We start from the raw sequence: 27,025 nt of genomic DNA on the forward strand, positions 1-27,025 counted from the left end.
TTTGTGACCATACCCTTGGGTTGAATTGCAGTATTTGGTTTAAGGCTACAAAATAGTGTTGCCACATTAAGACAAACTATCCAGCAGACAATCTATTGCTCTAGTTGCCATTTAGAATCCAGGACAATGAATTCCAGCACATAATATATAAAATGACTTTTCAGTGCATTTTGTGCCTTGTGCAATCAGCAGTGGATGGATAGAATATTAAGTGAGTTCATGTCATTGATCACACCCAGAAATGTATTGAAATACTGAAACTAGAGTCAGTATCTTGACCTAATGTTGGCACATGTGACTATGGACTAAGGCATGCTGCTTTTTTCCCTTCTCTTTGGGACCTCATTTGAACCAGCTAATAAAGTGTGTTGACACTGAGCTCTTAATGCAATGTGGTGGAACTTTATGACGCAAAGGCGACTTGAGCTTTTTATAAACTCGTCCTGTAGTGTACACTAAGTTTCAGTCACCGCAGAAGTATGAAAATATGTTACCTCATTCTCCTCATTTAGTGAGAGGTTTGCACAGGTGATCCAGGGGGAGAGAAGATAGATGTGTGTGTTTGTATTTTCAGATCAGTTTTAAAAACTGTAACATTTTGACACTCACCCTTAATTATCCTGGCTTATACCACTGTTCGGTTGAATTTCCTATTGTGATGTGGTGTTTAGAGTGTCAATTATTTTTCCACTGCACGTCAGGGCCACATTATTACTTTGAATGTGCATTATTTTTCAGCTAACAAACACCATTATCATTGTCATCCATTATCCCTTACGTAATGTATTTACCACTTAATTGTTTAGTAGCAAGAAGATCTATACAATTCCAAATCAGAAAAAGTTGGGACGTTGTGTAAAATGTGAATAAAAAAATATACCGTAATAATCTGTCAATCTTGTAAACTCTTATTTAGCTGCAAAAAGGACACAGACAAGATATCAAATGTTGAAAATGGCAAATTTGATTATTTCATGGAAAATGTATGTTCATTTTGAATTTGATACCAGCAACACGTTTAAAAAAAGATGGGATGGGGCAACAAAATGCTGGAAAAGTTGAAATGATAAAGAAAACAAAAAAAGGATGGGTATCTTGCACATCTGACAAGGCACAATCAATTCAGAATGATGTATACAGGTTTTGAGCTACATATACTACCATCCAGGCAATGTCTTTTCCAGGGAAGACCTTGACTATTTCAGGAAAACAATGCCAAAATACATTCTGCACATGTTTAAACAGTATTTTTCCATAGAGGAAGAGTCCAGGTGCTAAAATGGCTTGTCTGCAATCCAGACCTGTCAATCCAGGCGCATCATGTAATGACAAACATGACTAAGAATACCCCATATTGTTGAGCAACTGAAATCCTATATCGGGCAGGAATGGGACAACATTTCATTCTCAAAACTCTAGCAACTGGTCTCAGCTCTCAGTTCCTAAACATTTACAGAATTTTGTTAAATGAAGAGGTGAAGCCACACAGTGGTAAACATTCCCTGTCCCAACTTTTTTGAAACATGTTGCTGGTATCAAATTCAAAAAGAACATATATTTTCCATGAAATAGTCAGATTTGTCATTTTATGATGTCTGAGTGACATTTGAATGAGTTGACGGTCATATTGAAATTTGCAGTGGTCTCTTAATTATTAATATGACCGTCAACTCATTTGAACATCACTCAGTAACCATAGGATGACATTAGAAAAATGTGCAGTGGTCTCTTAATTTTTTTTCAGAGCTGTATATATATGCCTACTTTTATTTGTTTTTGTGCATGTTTGGTTTGTGGTGGTTCACTTATTCTTTTTAGGTTTAAGATATACTGTACACCAGGGCAATGCAGCATCTCAGCAAACACTTATGTCTGTTTATAGTTCTTAGCAGATGCTTTGTAATTGTAAAAGTAAAGACATATAGCCTAAATAAAATAAAATATGAGTATCAGTAATAGACTTAATAGAATTTACCGGAATAATAACAATACAATAACCATAAACATACCACAAACCACGACTCTGTCAAAATGAATCAGTCAGATGCAAGGTAAACAGATGAGTCTTTTGATATTTTTTGAAGATCCCATAACTCTATTGAGGAGAAATAAATCACAGCAGAAGATAATCTTGACTGACCTCTTATTGTGTCATTTTAGAGCTTAAGTATGCCATTTAAGTGCTATTTCATCTTTTTCGATGATGAGAAGAAATGAGTCAGTGGCACAGAACCAATCAGACTCTTGCTTGTGTGCCAGAGTCTGGATCTCCTGCAATAAATTACATTGTGCAAAAGCCTCTGTTGTTTACTCTGGACCCCATTCAACTCACATCCATCATCTACAGACCTTGACGATATCAGTCTCTCTCCAGCACAACAACTTATAGATAGATGCCCACAGATGTTCCTCTGCAACTCCTTTTTCTCTCTCTCTCCCCATCTCTCCATAGCCAGATGTTTAGTATCAATGCCTTCTGAATTGAGTAATCATTCAAAATATATGGTTGCCAGAGATTTCTTTCCCCTTTTGATTCAGTGGACCTGAATGCTGAATCATTTTGTTTATGTAACAAGTAGATATTTTGAGATGGCCTGAGGAAGTAGACTGATGTGAGTGTTGTGTTTGTTGTCAGGGTGACCGAGGACCAAAGGGCATGCGAGGGAGAGCGGGCACCAATGGGAAGGACGGAGAGAATGGACAGGATGGACAGCAAGGGGCTCCTGGTCCACCTGGACCACAGGTGAGGGCAAATGTCATCATTCACCTAAGGCAACACATTGTTTATCCCTTCTGAAAGACATTCCATATGCTTGACGCACCAAAGCATTGATTGCCAGAACAATAACTATACTGAAAGCTTCTGCTTATTCTCTTTAACAATGCATACCTGACACCACAACTTCATGGCCCATTGGAGTTGCTTAGAGCATTAGTATCAGACAAGTTGGAGCAAAGTTTTTGGATCATAATCTGTGAGGTAGAGCTGCAGCAGGCATTAGATCTGTCAGGCGGGAGACTAGTGTGTGTTGACGTCCTGGCGCCTGCTCTCATTTCCTAGGGTCCTTTGGGCTACAGAGGGGAACCAGGGTCACCTGGGGAGAAGGGAGACGAGGTAAGGAGACCAGTGGGAGATGTGTCTGATTGTTGTTTACATGCTGGGGGGATTCTTTGCTCTTATGTCATTGTCGCGCCAGTATTTAATTGCAGTTCCACGCGCTGCTGCTAGGGGGCAGTGTGACACACCTTGACTCAGAGGCTGTACTACAGAAGCACAAGTGATTTGATCCTTTTGATTTTTTTTTTAAACTGATTAAATCCTTTTCATGTTTTTGTTCTTTTTTGTCCATTAATGGTGATTCATTAATTGCCGTTACTGTCACAACACGTGTCTTTAATTCTCACATGTGTTCCACCAAAAGAGACTTTATTTCATAGTTTCAGCCACCCAGCAACACTTAATGACTTTGATGCCATATGTCTCCTATGTTTACAATTGTTTATGAGCCCCTAATTGCCAGTATTAGTTTTGTTTGTTTTCTGAACAGAATGAAATAATCTAATCTTGTTCTAAGTATACTACCACATTTTAAATGCACTAAATGCACTGTGTGTTTTCCAATGAAGGATGCTAAGACCAGACAGAGCGTACTCCCCTGCTGTGTTGTGCAATGGTCAGTGTGTATTGTATTTTCTCACAGGGCTTGATAGGGTCTCCTGGTCCAGGCGGAGAGGATGGAGAGCCTGGAGAGAAAGTATGCTTCATTCATTTGAATTTCATTTATTGAATTTCCCCTTGGGGATCAATAAAGTATCTATCTATCTATCTATCTATCTATCTATCTATCTATCTATCTATCTGTCTATCTATCTATCTATCTATCTATCTATCTATCTATCTAACAGCATTTTGTCTCTGTAATGTCAGACCTGTAAAGATGCTGTGGTCAGTAGGCTGTACTCCATCTGTCATATATTAGACTGTATAGCCATCTAGTGGTGATAGGCAGAATCTGCTGATATCTTCTGGTCATGCACATGACATTTCTGACTGATTACATGTGTCAGACTCTGATGCTGACAAAATGTTTCATTTGAATTATGTCTTCATCTCTTAGGGATCCAAGGGAGCTCATGGCCAAGCTGGCCCTGTAGGACCACCTGTAAGTATTGTTGTGTGTGTGTGTGTGTGTGTGTGTGTGTGTGTGTGTGTGTGTGTGGCCACCATGTGTGGGTGTGAGTAAAGTATCAGTGTATCAAAGCAAACCACCGCAGATTTTCAGCTATGAATTTCAAACACATAATTGTCCATGCCTTTTCACTTTGTAAGAGATGTGGACATACTTCTATGACAAGTTGAAAACCCTTTTCTCTTTCTCTCTCTTTCTCTCTCTCTCTCTCTCTCTCTCTCTCTCTCCCTCTGATTGTTTCCAGGGGCCACAGGGTATCAGAGGAATGGAGGGACCTCAGGGGTCACTGGGACCAGATGTGAGTGGTGATGTACTGTAAAACAAATGGCTTCTAGAGTATCAAACCCAGGAAGCAGGAGGCAAGTGGCCTGTTTGCTGCAATCAGTCCCAGTCCTGTGAGAATGATGCTGGTTACTTTTCCTGATCAGATTCTCATAAGACTGTAAGACTGGTCAGCAGTGTGATATGAAATTCGTATGTGAAAAAAATAAAATAGTGGAAGAAATAAATGTGCTAGCCTGACTCTGAGCACATTTCTGAAAATATTGGCGTGAAGTACTTCTCCGAGCACATCCTCCACGGATGACTTATTATTAGATGAAGCAAACCTGAAGCTATCTATTTATTCCTATCTATTCTAATAGAAGCAGGATGGAAATGGTTGAGTTGAAGGAAGAGCTCTCTGGCTCCCATTAGCTCACTTTAAGTTCACTTAAGGCTCAGCGGGATCTTAAGGTTCTGCGAGCGAGAACCAGGTCTGTGTCAAAGAGACTGGGGCTGGGCCAGCGCAGCAATTAACAGCTGATGCTACAGCTGTTTTGGAGGTGAACGCGTGTACCCAATCGCTCAGATATTTCCTGCTTTGTCTCATGGCCCCTAATGACTTTCAGTACAGCGAATTTGTGCATGAAGACAAAGCAGCGCAATAAACTTGATACAAAACGGCTGCGCTCTTTGCCTAATGTGTTTCTCCCTATTTGTGTATGTGTGTGTGTATGTGTCTGTGTTTGTCTGTGTGTGTGTGTGTGTGTGTGTGTGTGTGTGTGTGTGTGTCTGTATGTGTGTGCGGACATGCTTCTACAGGGAGAGGATGGCTTAGAGGGTCCACCCGGTCACCCAGGACCCCCAGTAAGTTGAGGAACACTTCTGTTAGTTTTTATACTACTGCAGAAAAGCATTCCCATTCACTGAATTTATACTGTTCTGGTAGCTATTTTTTATGGATTAAGAAAATTAGTCCAAAATGGAAGCTGAACTCACTTGGGCTTGAGTGTATCAACCCTTTTGTTTATTGTATTACCTATATAAATATTATTTAGAAGTTGTTACATTTGGTATCTCAAGGGGATTAAGATTACCTTTGAGGTGTTGTCCAACTCCAATTTCTTGCTCTCTCTCTCTCTCTCTCTCTCCGTCTCTTTCTCTGTGTGTGTGTGTGTGTGTGTGTGTGTGTGTGTGTGTGTGTGTGTGTGTTCAGGGTGCTCCTGGCATGACTGGGGTAGTTGGAGCTCAGGGAGCCAATGGATCACAGGTGAGGCAAACACCTGGGGCCTCATGTACAAAGCTTGCGTACGCACAAAAATGCTGCGTGCGCCACTTCTCACGCTCACGTCCGGATGTACGAAGAATGACTTGAACGTGAGAATGTACGGTCCTCCACGCAAACTTCATGTCATATATGCGTACGCACATTTCCAATGTGTATCGTCAGTTGGCGACACTTAGAGGCAATGCAGCGCAACAACATTAGTTGATCGCGAGTCTAGGCCTTTATTTGCACAGTATATTATGAAACGTGGGTTATTAAAAATTATAACACTTCGAAAGTAGGCCTATGTTTCTATATAAATGGGCATGCAACATGTTCAAATTCTACTAAGTTATGCAACAACCTATCTATAATGACAACTATAGACTTATTAGAGGATACGAATTAAAAGGGAATGTGAAACCTATAGCCTACACATATAGATAGAATAGAAAGGCTGACTAATAAGATAGATAGATAGATAGATACTTTATTGATCCCCAAGGGGAAATTCAAGTAATAAGCGCGGATATAAGCTATTTCTCTTAGTGTGATTGACTGCATAGGATACTTTGACTTTCCTCGAGTAAGCATTCACATTATTGTTGTCACACTTGTGTGCAAATAAAGGGATATGATCCAGAAATCGTAATGTTGTGGCGATGTGCCCTGGATCAACTTTGTTTATTCCACCTCGAGTGCGCGATGCGTGGTAGCCTACTTGGACACGATTGATGTAATGTTTTTTTTTTTATTAATGCAGTTGTGTTGTAATAGTTCAAATGCATCAAATCCAGTTATGCGAACCCTGTCACCTACTTGCAGACTGACCAATAATTCTACCACGGTCTCGAGCAGGTTCGAGTATGAATGGATCCACAAATGAGTTTTCATTGTTATTAATATTGCGGGATGGGCCATTTTGTCTTCGCGGAGGTCTGCGCTCTCCAATGTCCTTCTAGTGAGCATATTAAAATGAGCGTGATTGAGGGAGGAGAGAGGGTGGAGTGTAATGCTCGTGGATGTGCGCTTAATTTCACGTTAATTTGGATGTACAAAGAAAAGCTGCGTGGAATGCTGCAGTACGCACAGTTTCATACATCAGGATTTTTTTGTGCGTATGCTACTTTTCAGGTTTGCACGTACGCAATGTTTTAGTATGAAACCCAAAGGTACCAAATGTACATGAGGCCCCTGGTCTCCTTGGTAACATCTTCCATCTGTTTAGTTCCTCATTTAAATGTCCATCTATTCCTTCATTTGTCTGGCACCTCATCACCCATCATCCATCATCATCTATCCATCTATGTGCAGAATTGCTTGCCAGATTTCTTTTACCTTAGTCTTAGTCTGTTCTTCCCCCTTCCCAGTTGCACCTGTTCACTGTTCAATAATGGTAGTGTACCTGTAACCCTCACATGTCATACTCAATCTATTTATTTAGCTGTTTAGCTTTGATATTTCACAATGACCACCAGAGGTCTATCTGAATAATTAAACCTTCTTTGATTTAAAGATTGTAAAGATAATACTTGGTGAGAATGTTATTATATAACATGTTCTTACTCTTTTATTCATATACTACTGGGCTGTTGTGACAAGTCAATTTCCCAGCTGTGGGATCAATAAAGTCTTGTCTTATCTTATCTTATCTTATCTTAGCTTATCTGATCTTATCTAAACTATAAGTAAATGACTGTAGAGTATAGTATGTCTGATTGAAGTGAAGTATTCTCACCTCCACTGTGGTTTTGTAGGGCGATAAGGGACCTGCAGGAGCCCCTGGTGCTCTGGGACCTCAGGTACACAGTTAACAACACACTGACCATCAGCAAGCGCAAATGCAATATTTTCTGATTGTATGGCTGGAGTATTTCTCATTTCTGCGTGATGCTTGCAGGGTCCACCGGGCCTGGAGGGGCCAAGGGGGCGTCCCGGATCCAGGGGCCCACAGGTGAGTGTCACTTCTCTATCAAAGCACCTGAGAGGCAGGTGACACGAGGCTTCAACAATGAGCTTCCACTGTATTAAAGGTCCAGTATGTAGGAAATAATGGAAAATAAACTGTAACTATTCCAAAAATTATCACCATATGTTGTCAGAGAGTAAGGAAACACGACTAATTGAAGTAATGGCTTATTTGACAACATAACTCTAACCCCGTAAAACCCATGAAAAAAATGAGTTACGGGGCGGAATCTCTTGGAATTTTCGTTTATGTTTTGAACGATTAATTCTAGAATAGCGTATTAATAATGGGCTAGCGCGTCCTCCTATTTGGGTTGCCAAATTAGCAAAGGCCAACTGTCAACAGCTGTCAGTTGTAGTCATGAACGCCTACGAGAGGCAGGAACATTTCCAAAATTAAAACAAGAAACAAATTAGGCCTAAGTGGACATCGGAGGAGCTTCCTGAGATGGTGACGTCTTCGTCAAACGAAGAATATCAAGTCTGACGCAGAGCTGGCCATATTTCTCCACAACAGGTAGCCTAGGCTAAACTTCATCTGCATCGCTAACTTCAGCTAAATACGTTGGTTGGAGAGGTATTTTTTGTTTTCACTGTTTCCGTAATGTGTAGCTGGGTCATAGTTGGAGAAACGTTAAAGCAGCTGCAGGTCAACTAACGTTATTAGCTAAGTCTTCATTACATCTGGCAACCCAGAAGAGGCTCGCGTCTGGTAGTCTTGAGAAAGTTCACCAGTGTTTTGATTTTGGCCTACAGAACGTTCGGTAACAATCCTACAAATCGCACCTTTAAATGGAACAGGATACACCAGACGTGATAGCGGCACATACTGTACAGTACAGTACATTCCATAAAATTAGACCAGTGTTCTAGAACGCTTCAGTTACAGTACGTGCCTGGTGTAGCCTGCTTATGAGTTTAGGGGGCATTTAGTTTTGATACACGGGACACATATTTTCAGACCAGTTGCTCTGTGGCTGTATGGGTAATCAATCACCTGTGTTTTTGTTTTTATGGCTGTACACTGACAGGGATTGCCTGGTTTGGAAGGACCACCTGGTCCTAAAGGAGATCCAGTAAGTCTAAAAGCTGTTTCTATCATGATGTAACGTCTTGATATTAGCTCAGTTACTGCATTCTATTATGTCTGCAAAATTCATGAGATGTTTCTCTTGTTCTCCTTCTGTGTGTCTCTCTATCCCTTTCTCTGTAGGGCCCTATGGGACCTTTGGGCCCTCGTGGAGAGGTTGGCTTTGAGGGACCGATGGTGAGTGCACAGTCCAGTACAGCCATCTGTAGTTCCATTCTGCTTTGTGGTTGCCTGCAGACCATTGCTCTCCCTCGGCTCAGAGCGCTGACGTCAGGCTTTGATCATCAGCGAGGCTTTCATGTGCACAGATGGAATCTGACACTGCTCTTATCACGGATGCTGGATCTGTAATGTGACTCAGTGTCACTTGGTCAGCCAGTGAAGTCTGACATAGTAGGTCCCGTATCTTCTCCATCTTTCAGCTGAGTGTTTCCAACATAAATCTCCTCCATGCGGTTTTATGTTTGATGGCCACGCTGTCTGACGGCCAGCTGGAACCCCTCAGGCGTCTGTAGTTTTTTTTTTTTTGCTTGATGGATGTGATCAGCCATCTGCCTCATCCTTAATTACTCATAAATCATCTATCAGTGGCCTCTGCGCTGCAGATTAGGTAAAGGCGGCCGTTATCATCACTCTACTTCTTGTGCAGTAGACAGGCTGATCACACTCTGGACACACTCTCAGTTGGTACGGTACTGCGGACACCTGAGGGATACTGTTGATGCAAGAATTATGGTTGAATTTTTATCATCACAGTGAAGTTTTACTACATAGTTTAAGTCTACAAAGACATACAGGTTTGCAAAAATATGTCCTCTTAGCCTTGAGTAAGACCAGGCATATTCACTGGTCTGAGATTCCTTCCTCTTCCCTGACCTCCATTGCCTGTTGAAGGGAAGGTGTCTTACAGAAATGTCAAGTGCACACTCTTACAGAAATGACAAGTGCACACAACATCAATTAAACCATGACATTTTATTTCTGTTTGATTTTAGGGGCCATTAGGAACACAAGGTCCAATGGGTTTCCATGGTATAGTGGTGAGTTGGCCCAACTAAGCAATTTGTGCATGCCGTGACTGTGGTTACACCAAGAATGTGGGTTCAGTAATCAGAGTAAGAAAATGCGGGGACACATGTAAAGCAATGCTCTCTTTTAAGAATTAAGTGCAAAGCAAACCCACATTAGTAGTTTTTACTGCTGTTATGTAAACTTTTACCCCTTTGGCATGCTATCCATCTGGCATCTGGCACTAACAGGGTAGGGATATTCTGCCATTCTAACAGTTTCAACAGTATGTCAATGTTAAATATTCTCATGCCATTTGAAAAGTCAAGTATTCTTTGTTATGTAGGGTAGAAGAGGACCTGATGGAGACAAGGGAGATCTTGGACCCAAAGGAGGGAAGGTAAGATGAACATGAACCTTCATATATGCAGGCTAACTGATGGACTGTATTTGGGAAAGCACCTGTCATCTAAGGAGAGAGGAGATCTTTTGTTTTACTGTGAACACGGATCTCATGGCCTTCCTCCCTCTCCTCTTCTTCATGTTCAGGGTGTCCAAGGGGCTCCAGGGGTTTCGGGCCCTCAGGGCGAGCAAGGCCCCACTGGTTCACAGGGGTTCCCTGGACAGAAAGGCCAGCTGGGTCCGAAAGGAATTCAGGTACAGAGCAGTGGTAGAACACTATAATTCTTTCTCTATTATGAGTTAAGTAAGAATATGTACATGTTAGATTCGGATTCTGATGGAAGTGAGAAAAACAAACGACTCATCATTTTGGCATTTTCTTTTTTTAACACACAGGGTGAAGATGGAGAGTCTGGGCTTCAGGGCAAGCTGGGCAGACTGGGACCAAAGGTCAGACAGACAAATGATCTTTTCATTATAAAGGTTTGAAGTTTGCAGCAGTAATTCAAATGAGTAATTTGTGTGTTTTGGTGAAGGGGGGCAAGGGCCCAGAAGGAAGAAAAGGAAAACCTGGACCCAGAGGACCGAGGGTAAAAACATATTTTTTTGAACTGATGATACCTTCTGCAACATGCTTGCTTTTTATGTGTGCATACTAATGAACGGACACATCCACACACAATCATATAGAAAATGTCTAGACTGACATGTGTCTTTACTGGCTCAAATTCTTTAACTTGTCAATCACTAAATTGCCCTTAAATAATTTAGTCCTGGTAGCGCCAGTCAATTTTTCTATCATTGCTGTGCATAGAACAGTGGTCACAGACAGTGATCGTTTAAATGTTTGTATAGCACGACACATATAACCATATACTGTAGGTTGCCCCCCAAAAAGTGAAATAAGATTAAGTACATACTGTATGAAAATGAGTGTGGCAGTGAGTTTGACCAATTATGGCATCAGATGACAGCTTGGATAACGGTAACCTCTGTTTCTAGGGTCGTGCTGGTCAGAGAGGTCATGCTGGCATGCCTGGTCAACCGGTAAGTACCGAATTGATCCCCCTCATCTCTCTCTCTTTCTTTCTTTCTTTCTTTCTTTCTTTCTTTTTTTCTCTCCCATTCTCCCTATCTCTATTGCTCTCACTCTTGCTCTCCCATACCCTTTTCGCAAATAATGTAAAATGAAGTTGCCATCTCATTGTTGAGCTTGTAAAAGAAACTCGCTCAGTGAAACAGAAGGCTGCCCTAATGATGCCCGCTTGCATCCCAGCGCTGTCACACACGCGCCTCTTTAGAGGAAGACAAACGATCTATACGAGCTACTGTTCATTTAAACCAATAAGCAGGAACAAAAAGGCCGCAGTGTAGTCATGGCAGTGAAGGATTAGCTCTAATGTATTCATACCCTGGCCTCTGAGTGTGCATAACAAGCAGTGTGCTGTGTCCCTGTTGACACCCCCTTGGGGAACAGAGTATCCTTGTGTCTGATAGGTGAGCTACGGTCAGTGGGAGTGGAGCGTAATATGCTGCTTTATTCTGATAAACTTTGAGACACGGACGGAGGAGGAAAAGCAGTGTGCGTGCGTTTTTCCACTGTCTCCTCATTAAGCATTAAAAGGTCTGTGGTGACAATCAAGGCTAGCTCATGTTTTATGGATCAGTTCCGTTGGTGAAACTGTGTTTTTGTAAGACCTGCCAGAAAGGTTGTGTGTGTGTGTGTGTGTGTGTGTGTGTGTGTGTGTGTGTGTGTGTGTGTGTGTGTGTGTGTGTGCGTGCCTGCGTGCGTGCGTGTGTGTGTGCGTGTGCGTGTGCGTGTGCGTGTGTGTGTGTGTGCGTGCCTGCGTGCGTGCGTGTGCGTGTGCGTGTGTGTGTGTGTGTGTGTGTGTGTGGAGAGAGAGACAGTAGTGTAGAAGGGAGAGTAAAATAATGAGTTTCCAAAACATCTTCACAGAAAAAATCAGTGAGTGGAGAGAATGTAACAATACCAACAGAAGAAGAAGGCAGACAATAAATGAGGAGCTGAACAGAATATATAACCAAAAAAATACCTAAAGAAAACAATACAGCCTCTTAAACATTTTTGTATTGGTCCTCAGTATATGTAATGTTGACTGCATTAAGAGTATTCTGTTAAAGGTCACATATTTTACCCCTTTTTCTACAATAATTGAATTGTTTCTTTAGGTTTTATTAAAAACATGTATGTAATACTCTGGCCAAAATACCGTTTTCAACCAGGTAGAAGAGTCCTGTTCAAAGCGCCCAGTTTGTGTGCCTGTTCCTTTACAAACACACCTTTATTGCACAATGGCTTTGCTTCAACAGTTTGGAAACAGGTCTTGAGTTTGCAGGATAAAAGCTTTGTAGCTTTTGTAAGAACTTTCTTTGTCCAGTCATGAGGGGAGACTTGGTCTTGAAAATGTAGGTGGTTTTATTCAACAAATTTCCCTTTCTGATGTCACGAAGGGAAGAGTTCTGAATGGCTCATAGTCGTCTCATTGAATCACGTTTCCAAACCAAGACTGCCCATTAATAAACAAGTGGGTTTTGGAAGACAATCACTTAAATGTGTTTTTATGCTTTCTAACAACATAGAATTCCCCTTAGGAGGTCACCCCATAATAAAGCATTAGTAGTATCATTATATTAATAGGTATTGTACCATGCAAGTTATATCCAGTTAGGTAGGATATGACCCATTCCAAGTCTAAGCCATGTGGGCAACAGTCCATTGGCTAAAGGGTAAGTGTCCTGGTGAAGAAGAGTGGTGGCAATAGTTTTTGAGTGTGTTGTGTGAATGTGTTGCAGGGTATGCCTGGTGCCACAGGACTCCAGGGAGCTGAAGGAAAGCCTGGTACACAGGTTCCCATTCTATATTCTAATACATGATTACTGCTTGCTCTGTTTGATTTGTGTGATGTCCACTCCTGAAATACATAAGAGTTGCATTTAGTATAAAGTATCATGCACATAGACCCAAACAGACATCTGTACACATTTGTGGGCTTTGACCTTGAGTAAACCTGTGTGAAAAGACAGTCAATAGGTACATAGTTGGGTCCATAAGTCAATAAGACAGTGACATTATTTTTTGTCATATTACCTCTGTACACCACCACAATGGATCTGAAGGATACTGTAGCTATCAAGATGTACTTGAAGTGTAGATGTTCAGCTTTAATTTCAAGGTTTGAACAAAACAAAATATTGCTTCAACCATTTAGGAAGTACAGCCATAAATCCAAATGTAATTGGACAGTTGACTGGGTTCATTGTGACCCATTTCCTCATTATTCCGTGACAAATTAAGCAGATAAAAGGTCTGGAGTTCATTCCAAGCATTTGCCCTAATTAGGCTGAAATAAAAAACAACCATATCTATCACTTTAGCAGTGATGAAATCAACAATTTGGCTCATTCTTAAATAGAGGAAATGCACTGATGATCTCAGCAATGTGGACAGAACAGCAGAAGTCTTTCCTTTGTGAAGAAAAGCCTGTTCACAATGTCTAGCCAAAGACACTCTGGATCAGGTTGGCATATAATTATCAATGTTACAAGACACTGTATGAATATGACTTCAGAGGGTTGACAACAAGGTGTGATCCATTAGTATTACTCAAGAACAGGGAGGCCAAATTAAACATAAACATATAAAAAGTCTGTCCAGTTCCAGAACAAGATTCTTTGGATAGAATAAACTATGATTCATTTATACCAGAATGATGGGACGACATAGAAGAGAACAAAAGAAAAGGCTCATGATCCAAAGTGTGCCACATCATCTGTCAAATGTAGTGGAGGTACAGTAGTGTTGTACATTGGCATGTATAGCTGCCGAAGGAACAGAGTCACTTGTTTATTGATGATGTGACTGCTGATAGAAGTAGCAGGATGAATTCTGATGTGTCTATACATGTGATGATGGTGATACATAGATGGGCTGCCCAGATTCAGCCAGATGCTGCAAAACTGATGGGATGGCGCTTCACGGTTCCAATGGATGATGACACAAAACATACTAGAAAAGCAACCTAAGAGTTGCTCAAGGCAAAGAAATGGAATATTCTTGAATGACCAAGTCGGTGATCTGACCTTAACCCAATTAAGCATGTTTTCCACTTACTGAATGCAAAACTGAACCCTCAAAGAAGCAGCAACTGAAGGCAGCTGCAGTTAAGACCTGGAAAAGCATCTCACAAGAGGAAACTCAGCATTTGATGCTGTCTATGGATTCCAGACTTCAAACACTCATTGACTGCAAAATATTTTTCTCCAAGCATTATATGTCATTTCTATAATGATCCACATTGTCCAATTACTTTTGAGCCTCAACAATCGAGTGGCAATATATATAAGCTGTTTATGCAATATATTTGTTGAACCCCTTGAAAAATCTTTCATTTTCTCTTCAAACCCATTGTGGAGGTGTACAGTGATAAAACCACAAAACAAATTGTGTCACTGTCCAAATACTTATGGACCTAACTATATATCCAATAGCAGATATTCAGTTTGTCATTAGTACATTATAGTTAAAGACAGTGGTAAACAGCATCAAGTTCTTGTTCATGTCTGCCTGTAGTTTAATCTTTAGTATTCCAATATAAAGATGAACTGTGATACCTTCTCCCAAAGTTGTACACTGCATGCAGCTCCTGTCATTCCACTATCATCCAGCAGGGGGCAGACAGATATTCCTTTGATCCACTGTGTAGATTTCTTTTAACAGCCAAATGAAACAAGTGTATGTTGTAAATTATGGTGTCAGTTGTGCATTTTATTCATTCATGACGAAAAGACAGCTTCATTAATTGTCAATTAAAACTGGTGACACTGGTCTGCAGGGACCACAGTTAGGTTTGAATAACCTTTGATAATGTATGGATGGTTGGATGGTGACAGTAGACTATTTTTCTTGTGCTCTGTTTTTCTCGCTCTTTTTCTCTCGCTCTCAGGGTCCTCAGGGGGCATCCGGCCCAGCTGGTCATAAAGGTCTCCCGGTAGGTATGAGTAAACAAACATATGTTTACTTGCATCCTGTTTAAATGGTATTTGGCATTTCTTATCTGTGTCCATACTGTCCTGTGATTGACATTGTGATATGCCTCAGCTTTTGCCTTGCCCTCTAGCTTTGTGAGCAAAATGCATCAGTCACTGTGTGCTACTTCATGTCCAGGCCTACTGAGGCTGAGATAAGGTTAATGATGGCCGGTCAGAATGCAGCCAAGTAACCCAAAGCAGCCTCACCTCTAAACCACGGCACTGATTGAGCATGACGTAATGTGTGCAGAATGTTAATAAATCTGGGCTTTTTTACATGAGGACATAGTTATCCCCTCAGATTAAAGAGTACCTCTGAACTCTGCTTCTAGGATGAGGAAGGCTTTAGTGTGATACCACTGCTATAAAGGAGCATACTGGCGTACTGTTCTAAATGTAAACAGCTGAGCACACTTTTACAGGATATGGAATATGCATTTTATGGTCTGTTATACGGCTGCGACAACAGACGCCAGCCAGGTTTAACAAGACAGCGTTCAGCCCCTGAAGGGATCAAACATGTTGCAACATTGACTGCATAAAAGTTGAAAAGGCCAAGCATTAACACACACATTTTAGAAACACATACACACACAATCGCAAGCTAGTTAGTCTAGCCTTTTCCTGTCTTGTCCATTAGCAGGAGCACACACACACACACACACACACACACACACACACACTTTTTAAGATGGCATGTGTCGTGTGTGAGACGTAGATTGTGGGATTTAGGCTGTTTCCGTCCTGGATTAGGAGAACAAATGCATAGTCTTATCAGCGAGCTGATTAGTTGCACAGTCTGCTCCAGTCTTTCTCCAAGACTGTGGAAGTCTGTAATTAGTTAGCTGTCTCCTTCTCTACTTTCTCCCAATCTCTGTCTCTCGCTCTCTCCCTCCGTCCCTCTATTCTTATGGTTGCTTTTCCCTCTATCTCACCTTCATCTTTCTCTTTCTGTCCTCTTTTTGTTCCAGGGACTTCAAGGTGTTGCAGGAAAGCCTGGTCAAGATGGGCCGCCCGGACCACTGGTTAGTGTTTAAAAAACAAAACAAAAAAACAGAACAGTGCTCTACTCTACTCTACTCTACTCTACTCTACTCTACTCTACTCTACTCTACTCTACTCTACTTTACTTTATAAACTCTACAAAATGAATCTGTTTATTTTTGCCATGAGGTAAGCTGTTTAACCCATTCGTGCTGGATGCTGCACGACGCAACATTCTATCTCCCGCCTGTTGCTGCATAGCGCAACATTGACTCTCCCGCTGGTTGCTGCGTAGCGCAGCATGCTTTTTATTTCATGTTTCTAGATGTGCAGAGGCTTAGATAGTAAGGTTTTGGTAGACGGAAATAAGGTTATTTAGTCTAGAATGCCATAGGATTCTATAGGCGTTTTTAGCAGGCATTTCAGGAGTAAATGGGTTAAATGCCTCACTTTATTACACTGAATATTTTGTAATAGTACAGATATGGTTGCTGTCTCCTTAGGGTCCTCCTGGCAATGACGGACCCAGGGGCAATCCAGGGCCAGCAGGAGAGAGGGTGAGTTGGGACAGCCATACGGCACTTTATGCCTTATCTGGTGTTGGAATATGAGGCAACATACTTCTATCAATGTTTTTGATCGGTAAATTCTTCCCCTGTGTTAAGATCAACATAAAAGCATTGAAGTATGTGTGTGTGTGTGTGTGTGTGTGTGTGTGTGTGTGTGTGTGTGTGTGTGTGTGTGTGTGTGTGTGTGTGTGTTTATGTGTGTAAAGGGTTTAACAGGAAAGCCAGGTGCAGAGGGACCCCAGGGCCCTGTAGGCATGTATGTAAGTGATTGTCCTACAGACTCCGTTCTTACTACATCATCACTGATATTTGTGTGGCAGCACTCACATTCATGTGTGCCTCTGTCTTTGTGTAATTCTTTATGCCCCTTCTCTCTTTAGGGTTTTCCAGGGAATATAGGCATGCGGGGTAACTCAGGACCCATGGGAGAAATGGTAAATATATCATATGTTTGTCATTATTTTTAGCAACCCTACATTTTGATAGTTTGCTAATAGAACAGAATACAGAACAATACTACTGGCAAGTAAGCTGGAGAAAACTCATTATGCCACCAAATCTTACTTGTGCATTCAGCTGGAGGAATCGTTTGCTGGTCACATTCTCATTGTCGGAGAGCTGTCGCAATTGGTATTATTTATCAGCCGCGGCCATTTGTTATTCCAAAGAGTTCCAGCATCGTTTGAAAAAATTTGAGTTAGCGCACAGCATAAAAAGGTCACAAACTCATTGGGTTGGGTCCAGCAGCTGAATGCAGAGAGCAATGCTTTTGCCTCGGCTATGTGGTTACAAGACTGTGATAAGGAAAGTTTGCTTGTGGGGAGCAGCATAGTGGATGAATCCTCCTTTGTTATTTTAGTAATACCTACTCCTTGGTTGGGGCAGGATGAATGGGTGTCATGGGTGTACCTTTAGGGCGGGGATACACTTGCTTTTTGTTGACGTTGACGTACACAACTGATAGCGTTTTTTGAACAAAACCTTGCCTCCGCAATACGCATGTTACTGGAGGACTCTGCTAAAGGGCAGACCTTGCAATTCCGGACATTGCAAATTTTAAGAGTGTGCATAACCGACGCATCAAGCAGATGCAGGATGCGCGCTACAGCCATGATGCCTAGACATGTACACGCTGTTAAAAGCAAATATGCTCCTTGGCTTGAGTGGGCCATAAAGAAGAGAAAGCCACAGTGGCCACTGGGTCCCATTCCATCAAAGGAGGAAGGTGGTAGCATTTGATTTACCATTCAGCAAAGGGATGCAAACTACAGTGAAAAATATGCAGGTTCAATACAAACATAGTTACTGGGGGAAGAAATGTATGAAGTCTCCCCCAACCACCCTATCCAAAGACACACACAGAAATAAAGTAGAGAATTTATCAGGACATAGTATGTATTGTGACCTGTCACAGTAGTGAAGCATGTCTGTGCACTGTCCTGATTTGATTTGATTTGCCGTCCATTAAAGGGTGAACCTGGTGTAAGAGGACTTCCTGGACCCATTGGGATGCGTGGCCCTCCAGTAAGTGTGTGTGTGTGTGTGTGTGTGTGTGTGTGTGTGTGTGTGTGTGTGTGTGTGTGTGTGTGTGTGTTAATTACTGGCTCTCCTAGAATGTACATCAATGATATTCAAGATATTCATGGTTAGATTTGTGGGATGTGTTGACAGTCTATGTGTTTATTGTTCAATTCCCTTTGCTGTCACGAGGGGAGCACAACTACTTCCCTATTCAGTTTGTATTGTGCCTGTCTGTCAGTCTGTGTAAATCCCTGGATGGCAGACAGTGGCAGAGCTTTAAATCTGCACCAGCCAGACTTCTAATCCTGCACAGAAACACAGGGATCTGCACCAATGCCAAGAGAGAGTGCTGCAATATTGAGAGCATTTCCCTCAAAGAGACTTGCGGCTCGCTCCCAAAGAGATTAATATAGTCTTCTCCCTCACATGTCAACTGTTTGGATTTATTGCAAATGATGAAAATCCAATGGAAGAAATAGGGTTTAATTCTGGTCTCTCTCTCTTTAATGATTAACGTCACCCAAATGTACATTCTCCTCTATTTAACCTCCACTGTTTGCACCTCCATCAGTAGGTAGCTGATTCAGTGTTGCCTCAAGCAGCCAGGTTTAGTCTCTTTGTCAACAGTGCATATTGCTATTTTATTTATTCATGATGTTTATAGCTCTGCCTATTTTCTGCAGGGCCCACCAGGAACAGTCGGGGAGCCAGGCCTTCAAGGACCTCAGGTAATATGGAGATAAGTGGAGGTATTTCATAGTGCATCATCATTCGTTCCTGTGAATCCAGTTCCTCAAATTGCAGTCGGACAGGAGCCATTAGCCCTGCATAAGGACCATTGGCGTTAATGTTTTGTCCATGTTCCACTACTAATTAGCATTACTATATAAAGGTGCACTACATATCTACAGTAATCAATGAGGTATGTTGTTCCAGACAATACACAGGGAATTGGGAGAAATAGTTGTGAGTTGACTTGTTACTGCAAGCTTTTTGCTTGCATTTGGTCTTTTGAGGGTCCGATTTATTTTTCAAGTTTATCCGTTTGAATTGACATATAACTGTCACGCTGTAATGAACAGAGTGCATCTGTCAGATCTGTGCTGATGGGCTGCAAGTAATTGCTGCAATTCACTACTATGTATGGGTTAATTCAACGGCGATCTCGCCATGAACTTGTGTCCTTAGATGGCTTGTTGTTTTTACCCGTCACTAGGGTCGTCAAGGTGCCGATGGATCCAAGGGAGAACAGGGCCCACAAGTGAGTATTCCGAAATATCAGAGTGTCTCACAAATGTGAATGTCATCATGTCACCTGTTGCCTAGTTTTGTAAAGAAGAACAGATAAGATAGTCTAGTGCAAACACAAGACCTTTTGACGTACCAGAGGAAAAAATTATTAAGTTTTTATCATTCTGCATTGACCATACGGCCAGAAAATAACCCTTCAATAGAGGCAATAAGGCATCGAGTATTTGAGGTCTTACTTTTGTATTTTTTCCAGGGACTTCCAGGACACAAGGGCTCACAGGGTCCAACAGGCAAACCTGGACCCCGGGGAAGCATAGGGCCGCCAGGACCCCCTGGGCCCGACGGACAACCAGGAGTTATAGTAAGTAGATTAAGCACAAGGTCCTCAAAGACCAAAAATGCTAGCCACATACAGTATGTCAACATCTAAATGAGCGTTCCTCCAAAATAATAATAATGAGCGTTCCTCCAAAATAATAATAATTAACCCAAATTAATGATGTGCAGTGAAAGGTTCTATATGGTACCAATGTTTGTCACCTCTGTAAAACGTAAAACGTCATCCTCCAACCTCCACCCTCCATCCTTTAGGGACTGACTGGGGCTGATGGGTTGATAGGATCAGCCGGGGAGAGAGGGGAGATGGTGAGTACACTAACAAGGTTGTCCTCCAGTAAACCCTTTACACAAGTTCATAAACTGCAAATCTCCAACTGGCTACTCACCTCTCTGTCATTTGCAATGTCACAGGGATTTGTGGGACCCCCTGGTGAAGAAGGTCCTGGTGGATTGGAAGGGCCACGGGTGGGTTTGATCATTATTTCATGTGAATGTGTCAGTGAGTGTTTTTTCTGTTTGTTTGTTTGTTATTGAGAAGTCAGAACATGATGGGATGGTAGCACTTTGTAATGTCATCGAGGCCAAAGTTGCATCAGTATGCTCTTCTTCTAACAAGAAATGCCAGAAAAAATGTACAGCAACACAAGATGCCAAAGCAGTCAGTCACGGGGTTTTACTCCAGATAAAAATGCTCACATACATGTACTCAATTTACCACTCAACTATTCATATCATCTCGTCACAGAAGAAGATGGTAAACGCTCTCTCTCTGCTGTTCCCTTAGGGCAATCCCGGTCCTACAGGAGTGGAAGGTCCACCAGGAAGAAAAGGCGATCAGGTGTTTTAACTTTATCCTGCATTTTATGTCAAAGCCTTTGTTTTCTAATTCTTTTTTTATGGCTATTTTTTAAGCAAGGCACTATTAAGGTGTGTAATTTAGTGCAACATTATGCTTCATTTGTATCAAGTAAACTTAACATTTAGCAAACTTAAACAGGTTATATTTAATTGAATGTGACATAACAAGAGTTTTGAAATTGTCTTTATAAACATTCTCATTTCTAATTCTGTATGCCTAACAGTCAGCCTTACACCCTAACAACGCTCCATGGAAACGTTTTTTGGCTAATACTGTACTGCGTTGCCCCTAGGGTGACAAGGGGCCTTGTGGAAGGCATGGCACCCCTAGCATCAAAGGGGCTGTGGGAGCTGTTGGTGATAAGGGACTGCCTGGACCTCCAGGACCTGATGGCAAAGAGGTGAGTGCCCTGTCTTATCTGCACAGAGTATCAAATCATACACACATGCAATGTTATATATTATTTATATATATATATATATATATATATATATATATATATATATATATATATATATATATATATATATATATATATATATATATATATATATATATATATATATATATATATATATAGTGGCTGTTCGTGTAACAAACACTTTCACATCCTTTCATCCTTGTATCATCTCACAGGGAGATGTGGGCAGCCCTGGTGAAGCAGGTGACCCAGGCCCTAAAGGAGAAAAGGTCAGTTTGCAAATGCTGGGAAACTACAGGGTATATTGGTAGTATCCACCATGAGTTATAGAACAGTAAACCACTGAGAGGATAATGTCTGTGTTTTACATTATGTGAACTAACTGCATCATGTTAGCTTCACTGTGGTGGTTGTGGTAAGTGTGTGTGTCGTCTCTGTCCCTCTGCAGGGTAAGGTTGGACCACTGGGATTCACTGGGATAGAGGGGCCCTGGGGTGACTCAGGGGAGAGAGGAGACAAGGGATTGCCTGGCGATAAGGGTCACATCGGCCTCCTGGTAAGAGCACTCAAATGAAGAATGTTTTTATAGCTACTCTACAGCACTAGACCTTGATACAGCGTGCTTTTGAGAGATTTATTTCATGGTTAAGATATCTTCCTGACCAGACATATTTTAATGACTGTCTGGATGATACGCACATGTACTATTAGTGCTAAAGCCCACATAAATGATGTATGTGATACTAGAGAGTGTACAGAATAAGCAATAGATTCCACCTGCACATAAACATGTGTAGTTGGATCAGTATTGCAGCTGATGCATTGTTTTTTGTTTTTGTTTTTTCAGGGAGAACCAGGTGTGATGGGTGGACTTGGTCCAGCAGGACTCAGAGGCCTATCGGTAGGTGCATGCTTATTATAATCAAAACAATGTCCCCATGTTTTGTTGCCACACAATATCGGAGTATGACATTCCATTGCCCCCACTTAGAGTTGACTAATGAGGGTAATGTGTACAAATGTGAATGTATGAAGTTCAGCGGTTCAGCGTCTCAGGTGTTTCTTGTGCGTTTTCTCTCCAGGGCTTTCCAGGTCTTCGTGGACTTGTAGGGCCTGACGGACCCCCAGGACCAAAGGTTGCTGCTTCTGTTTAATATAAATATACTTTGACTGAAACTGTATCGCCTTCTATAATGTTTAGAAATGAGACGTTATTTCTTATCCAGAGTAGTTCAGGTTATATTGAAATTATGTTATATTTGCGTTTTCCTGTGGTCATCGCTTTGTGCATACTGTATCTTTAGAAAATCCGTGGATAGAAATCATAATACTGATTAACCTATACAGGGTGAATCTGGTGACGGTGGTGATATTGGTCCTCCTGGAGATCCAGGACCTCAGGTATGGGTTCAGATGATTGACACTTTGTGGTTGCCTGTTTGTATGTGATTAATCTATCCTTTTTGTACACTCTTTTGTGTTCATTCAGATACTGATTTAAATGAGTGACAGTCATTATAGTATTGTGTGAGTAATGCAGGGTGTTATTGTGTTCTTTTGTAGGGAGTAGCAGGACCAGCAGGGGTGAGAGGTGACCGTGGGAAACCAGGGCCTGAGGTCAGACATCCTACAACTTATGAAGCAATTCTCCTGATTAGATAGACCCAAGTCCAATGTTTATTGTTTAATGGAATTTTTCAGAAACAGCTTTAAGTACCTTTATTTCTTAGCATACCAGTGAATGTGAACAAGGGCAGTAACACTAGGATGTGTCCTGTAGGGTAAAACAGGACCCCCTGGACCTCAGGGAGATTTGGGGCCTATTGGTCCCCCAGGGCCTGTTGGGGACAAAGGGGATCCAGGACCACCTGGAGAGGAAGGGGAACAGGTAAGCCCACAGTCTGCAAATGGGTGAATGACTGAACAGTACTGAAGCCATTCCGACTTTGATGATGCACTATGGAAAAAAATGCACTTCAAAAATATAACTTTTCTATATTTTTGGTATATTGCAAAATGAGGGCTCTGTGAAGATCTGGTGTGATGGGTTGCTGAAGTTACTGTATTGACTTGAGTCTACACAACTGAAAAGCTTGTCTGATTATTCTTTTTACATCAGGGTCCAGAGGGTCTGCAAGGTATTCAGGGCCCACCAGCACTACCAGGCATACAGGTACTTAGAAGGGCCACAGCTGTATTGCGCCCTCTTTTCGAATGAATATCAAATATTTATGCATGAGATAGAAAACGAGAGGGTTTATATTCTTGCCATACAGAACGTTTCAGGTTATTAAGTTGAATTGATGAAATGAGAGTGTCTTCATGTACCAGGCTCTAACCCCACTGCTATTCTCCTTCTTCTGTCTGGTTTGTTCAGGGATTCCCAGGAGAACCAGGAGCCCAGGGAACAGCAGGAGAGCCTGGAGCTTCAGTAAGTACTGCTAAGGGAAGACAGAAAAGCAAGCCAGGCAATCAGCACACAAGCAGCATGGGAACCAACACCATGATCATATCATTCAAGAACATCTGTTTGTGAAAATGTTATACTGACCTGTTTGCACCTGTAGTTGTATCTAAATCACCTGACTAAAATGCAGTGGATAGTCAGCCCTTAAAATTACATGTATGAATCTAGACAAAGCCTATAACATAGCTCTGTTTACAGAGTGAGAAGCTGCACTCAAAGCATACATAATCTTACATCCTTCCTGTGAAGTTGACAGGCTGAATCACTATTTTGAACTCCCATGGAGGTTAATTATAAACCCTTGGCCTCGTATTTTATGCAGTGGTTCAGAGGTGTTTACTCAAGGTTTAAGCCCTAATCTAAAATCCACCAGAGTGGCCCTGTGGATCTCTTTGGGGCCTCTGCTTTATAGTCAAGGCAGGTGCTGTGTACTCGTTATAATTCCCTGTGTTGCACCGCACATTTACCTCTCCAATTTAAAGTAAACCATCCCTCCCACGCCTTCGTGGTTCCTGATGGTGTTGTCACTCCCCTAGGGCCCTATGGGTAAACCGGGATCAGCAGGACGACACGGACAGAAAGGAGAAAAGGTAAAGGTCATACTGTTCAACATGTCTGTGCTGTCTGCTCCAACTTTTTCTTCCTCCTTCATGTCAGTCTGAGATCAAACACAGAGACTGTTCTTAATCTTTCTGCTCAAACCTCCCAGTCATGGGAACCTCTCCGGTTCACAGGAGCATGGCTAAAGTTCAATACAGCGAGACAGTCTTGGCTCACTGATTAGGGTTTGTTTTTGATTTGTAGGGAGAAGATGGCCTTCCTGGACCACCTGGGAAGACTGGTTCTATAGGAAGGACGGTAAGAAGTCCACATTTTTCACAGTTATCTTTAGCATTTTATGTAGTCAGCAACAAATCTTCAGCTCTTGATGTTTTTCTGTCCTTCAGGGGAAACGAGGCAAAGCTGGTTTAAGGGGCTTAAGGGGAGTGCGAGGAGAAAAGGTAAGTGTTAAGCATATTACCACTTTTGCTCTCTATTTTAGATAATTGTTCATGCTTCCACAGTATTTCAAAATGAGGACATCTTCCTCTCTAGTTTTCAGATATAAGAGGATATAAGATGGGTAAGATGTGCATACATTTTAATTAATTACATGCACAGGGTTAGTGAGAGTCCAGACAAGGCTAAGCCATCTGGAATAATCTGCTATTTGGATGTTGAGATTTCAAATATCAATTTCAGTTTGAGTTTCCTTGTTTCATTTGGAGACCTTTCCTGTTTCCTCGTTGTTCAAAAGTGATCAAGTTTTCTCCATGTGCAAAATCTTAGCAACTGACCAACATCAGAGGACTAGTATATGCTACTTTTTTTACGTAAGCCTTGATAAGTCTTTTCTGATTCTGTCGTCACCACTTCTGCAGGGAGAATTGGGAGAGAGAGGATCAGTTGGACCTCAAGGATGGAGCGGGACCATTGTGAGTAAACACTCACAACAATTTGGTGGGGTTCACTTTCTCAATATCCCATTCACATTCATCTTGTGGGTTCATCTATATATTATAAGATGCTTCTTACCTTAGCACAATGTAATAAATACACTTGATATGAAGTAGGCCTGAAGTAAGAAAGCTAATGCTAATGCTGTAGCATTGCACTGATAGCATGCTTCTGGGTAAATATACCTGTACATCTTGTTTAATTGTCTTCCTGTCTTTCTGCCATCGTGACAGGGAGCTCCTGGCCTACGAGGAGAGAAGGGAGAGGAAGGCCCAAAGGCAGCTGAGGTACAGTCAGAGCCCTCATCCTCATCCTTTGCATGATGTTATTGCATTTAGTGTGTTTGTCCTTAATGCAGGGGTATCTCTCCACAGGGGGAGAAAGGAGACATGGGCCCAACTGGTCGACCAGGAAGAGATGGAATAAAGGTACGTTTAGCATCCTGAATGATGTACCTATAAATATAAATATAAATCCCAAAACAATGGGTTTTGCATGTTTTAGAGCAGACTAGAAAGCAGATTTTAATCATCATGTAATTTTATTTTTTATTTTTGAAATGCTCTTGAAGGGTGTTCTGTTGGTGATATTTTGTTGCCCACAAAGGTTGATTTGTTAGTGATTTTGTTTTTGACGGTAAATAGGCTTGGTTGTTGATTGACCGCTGTGTGAAATCCCCTACCTATAGCACTAGGAATTTAATCTCCTAATATCTGTCAATCATACCATTCCTCGTTGAACAAAGTCTTGTTTTTTCTGTGTCACATTTATGAATCCAGTCTTAAAGTAGTTTTATTGTTTCAGGGGATCCAGGGTCCAATTGGTCCACCTGGCCCACCAGGACCAAAAGGGGATCAGGTAACCAAGCTCAGTACCAAGTAGCATCCTCTAACAAGCTATATATTTTTTAATTGTTAAATGATCAGCTGATATGATGTAATAAGGGCACCTTTACAGAAGCAAATCGTCACTAAAACCCATTAAATATTTAAGTGTCTCCAGAACAGCAGTGTTTCACCCCTTTCTCACAACGAAAAATGTTCTTATCAGGGTAATATTGGACCTCCGGGACCAAGAGGTACACCAGGGATGCCTGGACTTCCTGTAAGTGATTTTTTGTGGCTGTCAAATGCTTGAGTCACAGAGCATGAAAAACTCTTTGTTATATCCTTGTCCAGGCTCAAGGTCTGAATGTAATCTGGCAATAGTATATTGCTGTAAAATTCCACTGAGTTCCATCATTACTTTTTATGATCTTTGCTGACATGGCATGGCATTCAGAATGGAAAAGTAACAGCAAAGTCACACTTACTGTTACTGTCTTGAAAGCTTTAGAGATGGAAAAAAGTTAACCTAAGAAGTTCCCTTCCATGTAGAAAATCCCTTTAAAATTTCTGATCAGTGTAATCAGATAGTAGAAGTTTTTACCCTGGTAATGATCTGGGGTTTTGCATATACTTAGTGAATCATGGTAGTTGTCATAATTGGAACAGATATTGAATGTTACAAAGCAAGTGTTCTTATGGGTTCTGTTCATGAATGTTAAGAAGATAAAAAGTAAAACCTAATGAAGTTCCATTAGTTTTATTTAAGGACATCACACTGTACTGCACACATCATTAGCAAGGCTTCTTACGCAGATGTCCCTCTCATGCCTTCAGTGGCAGCATTTAATTACTGAAGTGATTTTATGTTTATGTGTGTTGATGGCAACCCCTGTAAAAAAGTTACTTGGCCATCAGTTCATTTACTAAATGGCTTTGTGGTGCTCTCATGCCTACAGAACAGTGAATATTACCAGAGGAGAGCTACAATATGTCCCTGTCTTTTAAAAATCCAGAGGGGATTTGGGGACAGTGGGGCTAATGCTTGCTTAATGAAC

The 27,025-nt window shown here is 41.5% G+C and overlaps 2 protein-coding genes across 3 annotated transcripts in view; one reads left to right on the top strand and one right to left on the bottom strand.

Moving 5' to 3' along the window:
• Positions 1-27,025, bottom strand: part of LOC121680692 (high mobility group nucleosome-binding domain-containing protein 5-like) — a 692,414-nt gene that overhangs the window by 154,219 nt on the left and 511,170 nt on the right. The gene's annotated exons all lie outside the window — the stretch shown is intronic.
• si:ch211-196i2.1 (collagen alpha-1(I) chain) overlaps positions 1-27,025 on the top strand; it is a 101,979-nt gene that overhangs the window by 68,514 nt on the left and 6,440 nt on the right. For both annotated transcript variants that reach the window (XM_042060165.1, XM_042060166.1), the window contains 48 exons: positions 2,636-2,743; positions 3,062-3,115; positions 3,702-3,755; positions 4,119-4,163; positions 4,435-4,488; positions 5,274-5,318; positions 5,668-5,721; positions 7,476-7,520; positions 7,619-7,672; positions 8,718-8,762; positions 8,900-8,953; positions 9,772-9,816; positions 10,131-10,184; positions 10,334-10,441; positions 10,583-10,636; positions 10,723-10,776; positions 11,189-11,233; positions 13,001-13,054; positions 15,151-15,195; positions 16,207-16,260; positions 16,723-16,776; positions 16,995-17,048; positions 17,169-17,222; positions 18,259-18,312; positions 18,993-19,037; positions 19,526-19,570; positions 19,814-19,921; positions 20,152-20,205; positions 20,311-20,364; positions 20,684-20,737; positions 21,051-21,158; positions 21,395-21,448; positions 21,628-21,735; positions 22,027-22,080; positions 22,262-22,315; positions 22,527-22,580; positions 22,743-22,796; positions 22,960-23,067; positions 23,299-23,352; positions 23,557-23,610; positions 24,183-24,236; positions 24,451-24,504; positions 24,594-24,647; positions 25,068-25,121; positions 25,377-25,430; positions 25,518-25,571; positions 25,948-26,001; positions 26,194-26,247. In XM_042060165.1, the coding sequence (XP_041916099.1) occupies positions 2,636-2,743; positions 3,062-3,115; positions 3,702-3,755; positions 4,119-4,163; positions 4,435-4,488; positions 5,274-5,318; positions 5,668-5,721; positions 7,476-7,520; positions 7,619-7,672; positions 8,718-8,762; positions 8,900-8,953; positions 9,772-9,816; positions 10,131-10,184; positions 10,334-10,441; positions 10,583-10,636; positions 10,723-10,776; positions 11,189-11,233; positions 13,001-13,054; positions 15,151-15,195; positions 16,207-16,260; positions 16,723-16,776; positions 16,995-17,048; positions 17,169-17,222; positions 18,259-18,312; positions 18,993-19,037; positions 19,526-19,570; positions 19,814-19,921; positions 20,152-20,205; positions 20,311-20,364; positions 20,684-20,737; positions 21,051-21,158; positions 21,395-21,448; positions 21,628-21,735; positions 22,027-22,080; positions 22,262-22,315; positions 22,527-22,580; positions 22,743-22,796; positions 22,960-23,067; positions 23,299-23,352; positions 23,557-23,610; positions 24,183-24,236; positions 24,451-24,504; positions 24,594-24,647; positions 25,068-25,121; positions 25,377-25,430; positions 25,518-25,571; positions 25,948-26,001; positions 26,194-26,247 (2,835 nt within the window). The remainder of the gene's footprint in view (positions 1-2,635; positions 2,744-3,061; positions 3,116-3,701; positions 3,756-4,118; positions 4,164-4,434; positions 4,489-5,273; positions 5,319-5,667; positions 5,722-7,475; positions 7,521-7,618; positions 7,673-8,717; positions 8,763-8,899; positions 8,954-9,771; positions 9,817-10,130; positions 10,185-10,333; positions 10,442-10,582; positions 10,637-10,722; positions 10,777-11,188; positions 11,234-13,000; positions 13,055-15,150; positions 15,196-16,206; positions 16,261-16,722; positions 16,777-16,994; positions 17,049-17,168; positions 17,223-18,258; positions 18,313-18,992; positions 19,038-19,525; positions 19,571-19,813; positions 19,922-20,151; positions 20,206-20,310; positions 20,365-20,683; positions 20,738-21,050; positions 21,159-21,394; positions 21,449-21,627; positions 21,736-22,026; positions 22,081-22,261; positions 22,316-22,526; positions 22,581-22,742; positions 22,797-22,959; positions 23,068-23,298; positions 23,353-23,556; positions 23,611-24,182; positions 24,237-24,450; positions 24,505-24,593; positions 24,648-25,067; positions 25,122-25,376; positions 25,431-25,517; positions 25,572-25,947; positions 26,002-26,193; positions 26,248-27,025) is intronic.

Source organism: Alosa sapidissima, chromosome 13 (assembly GCF_018492685.1).
Source record: "Alosa sapidissima isolate fAloSap1 chromosome 13, fAloSap1.pri, whole genome shotgun sequence".
Lineage (NCBI taxonomy): Eukaryota > Metazoa > Chordata > Actinopteri > Clupeiformes > Clupeidae > Alosa > Alosa sapidissima.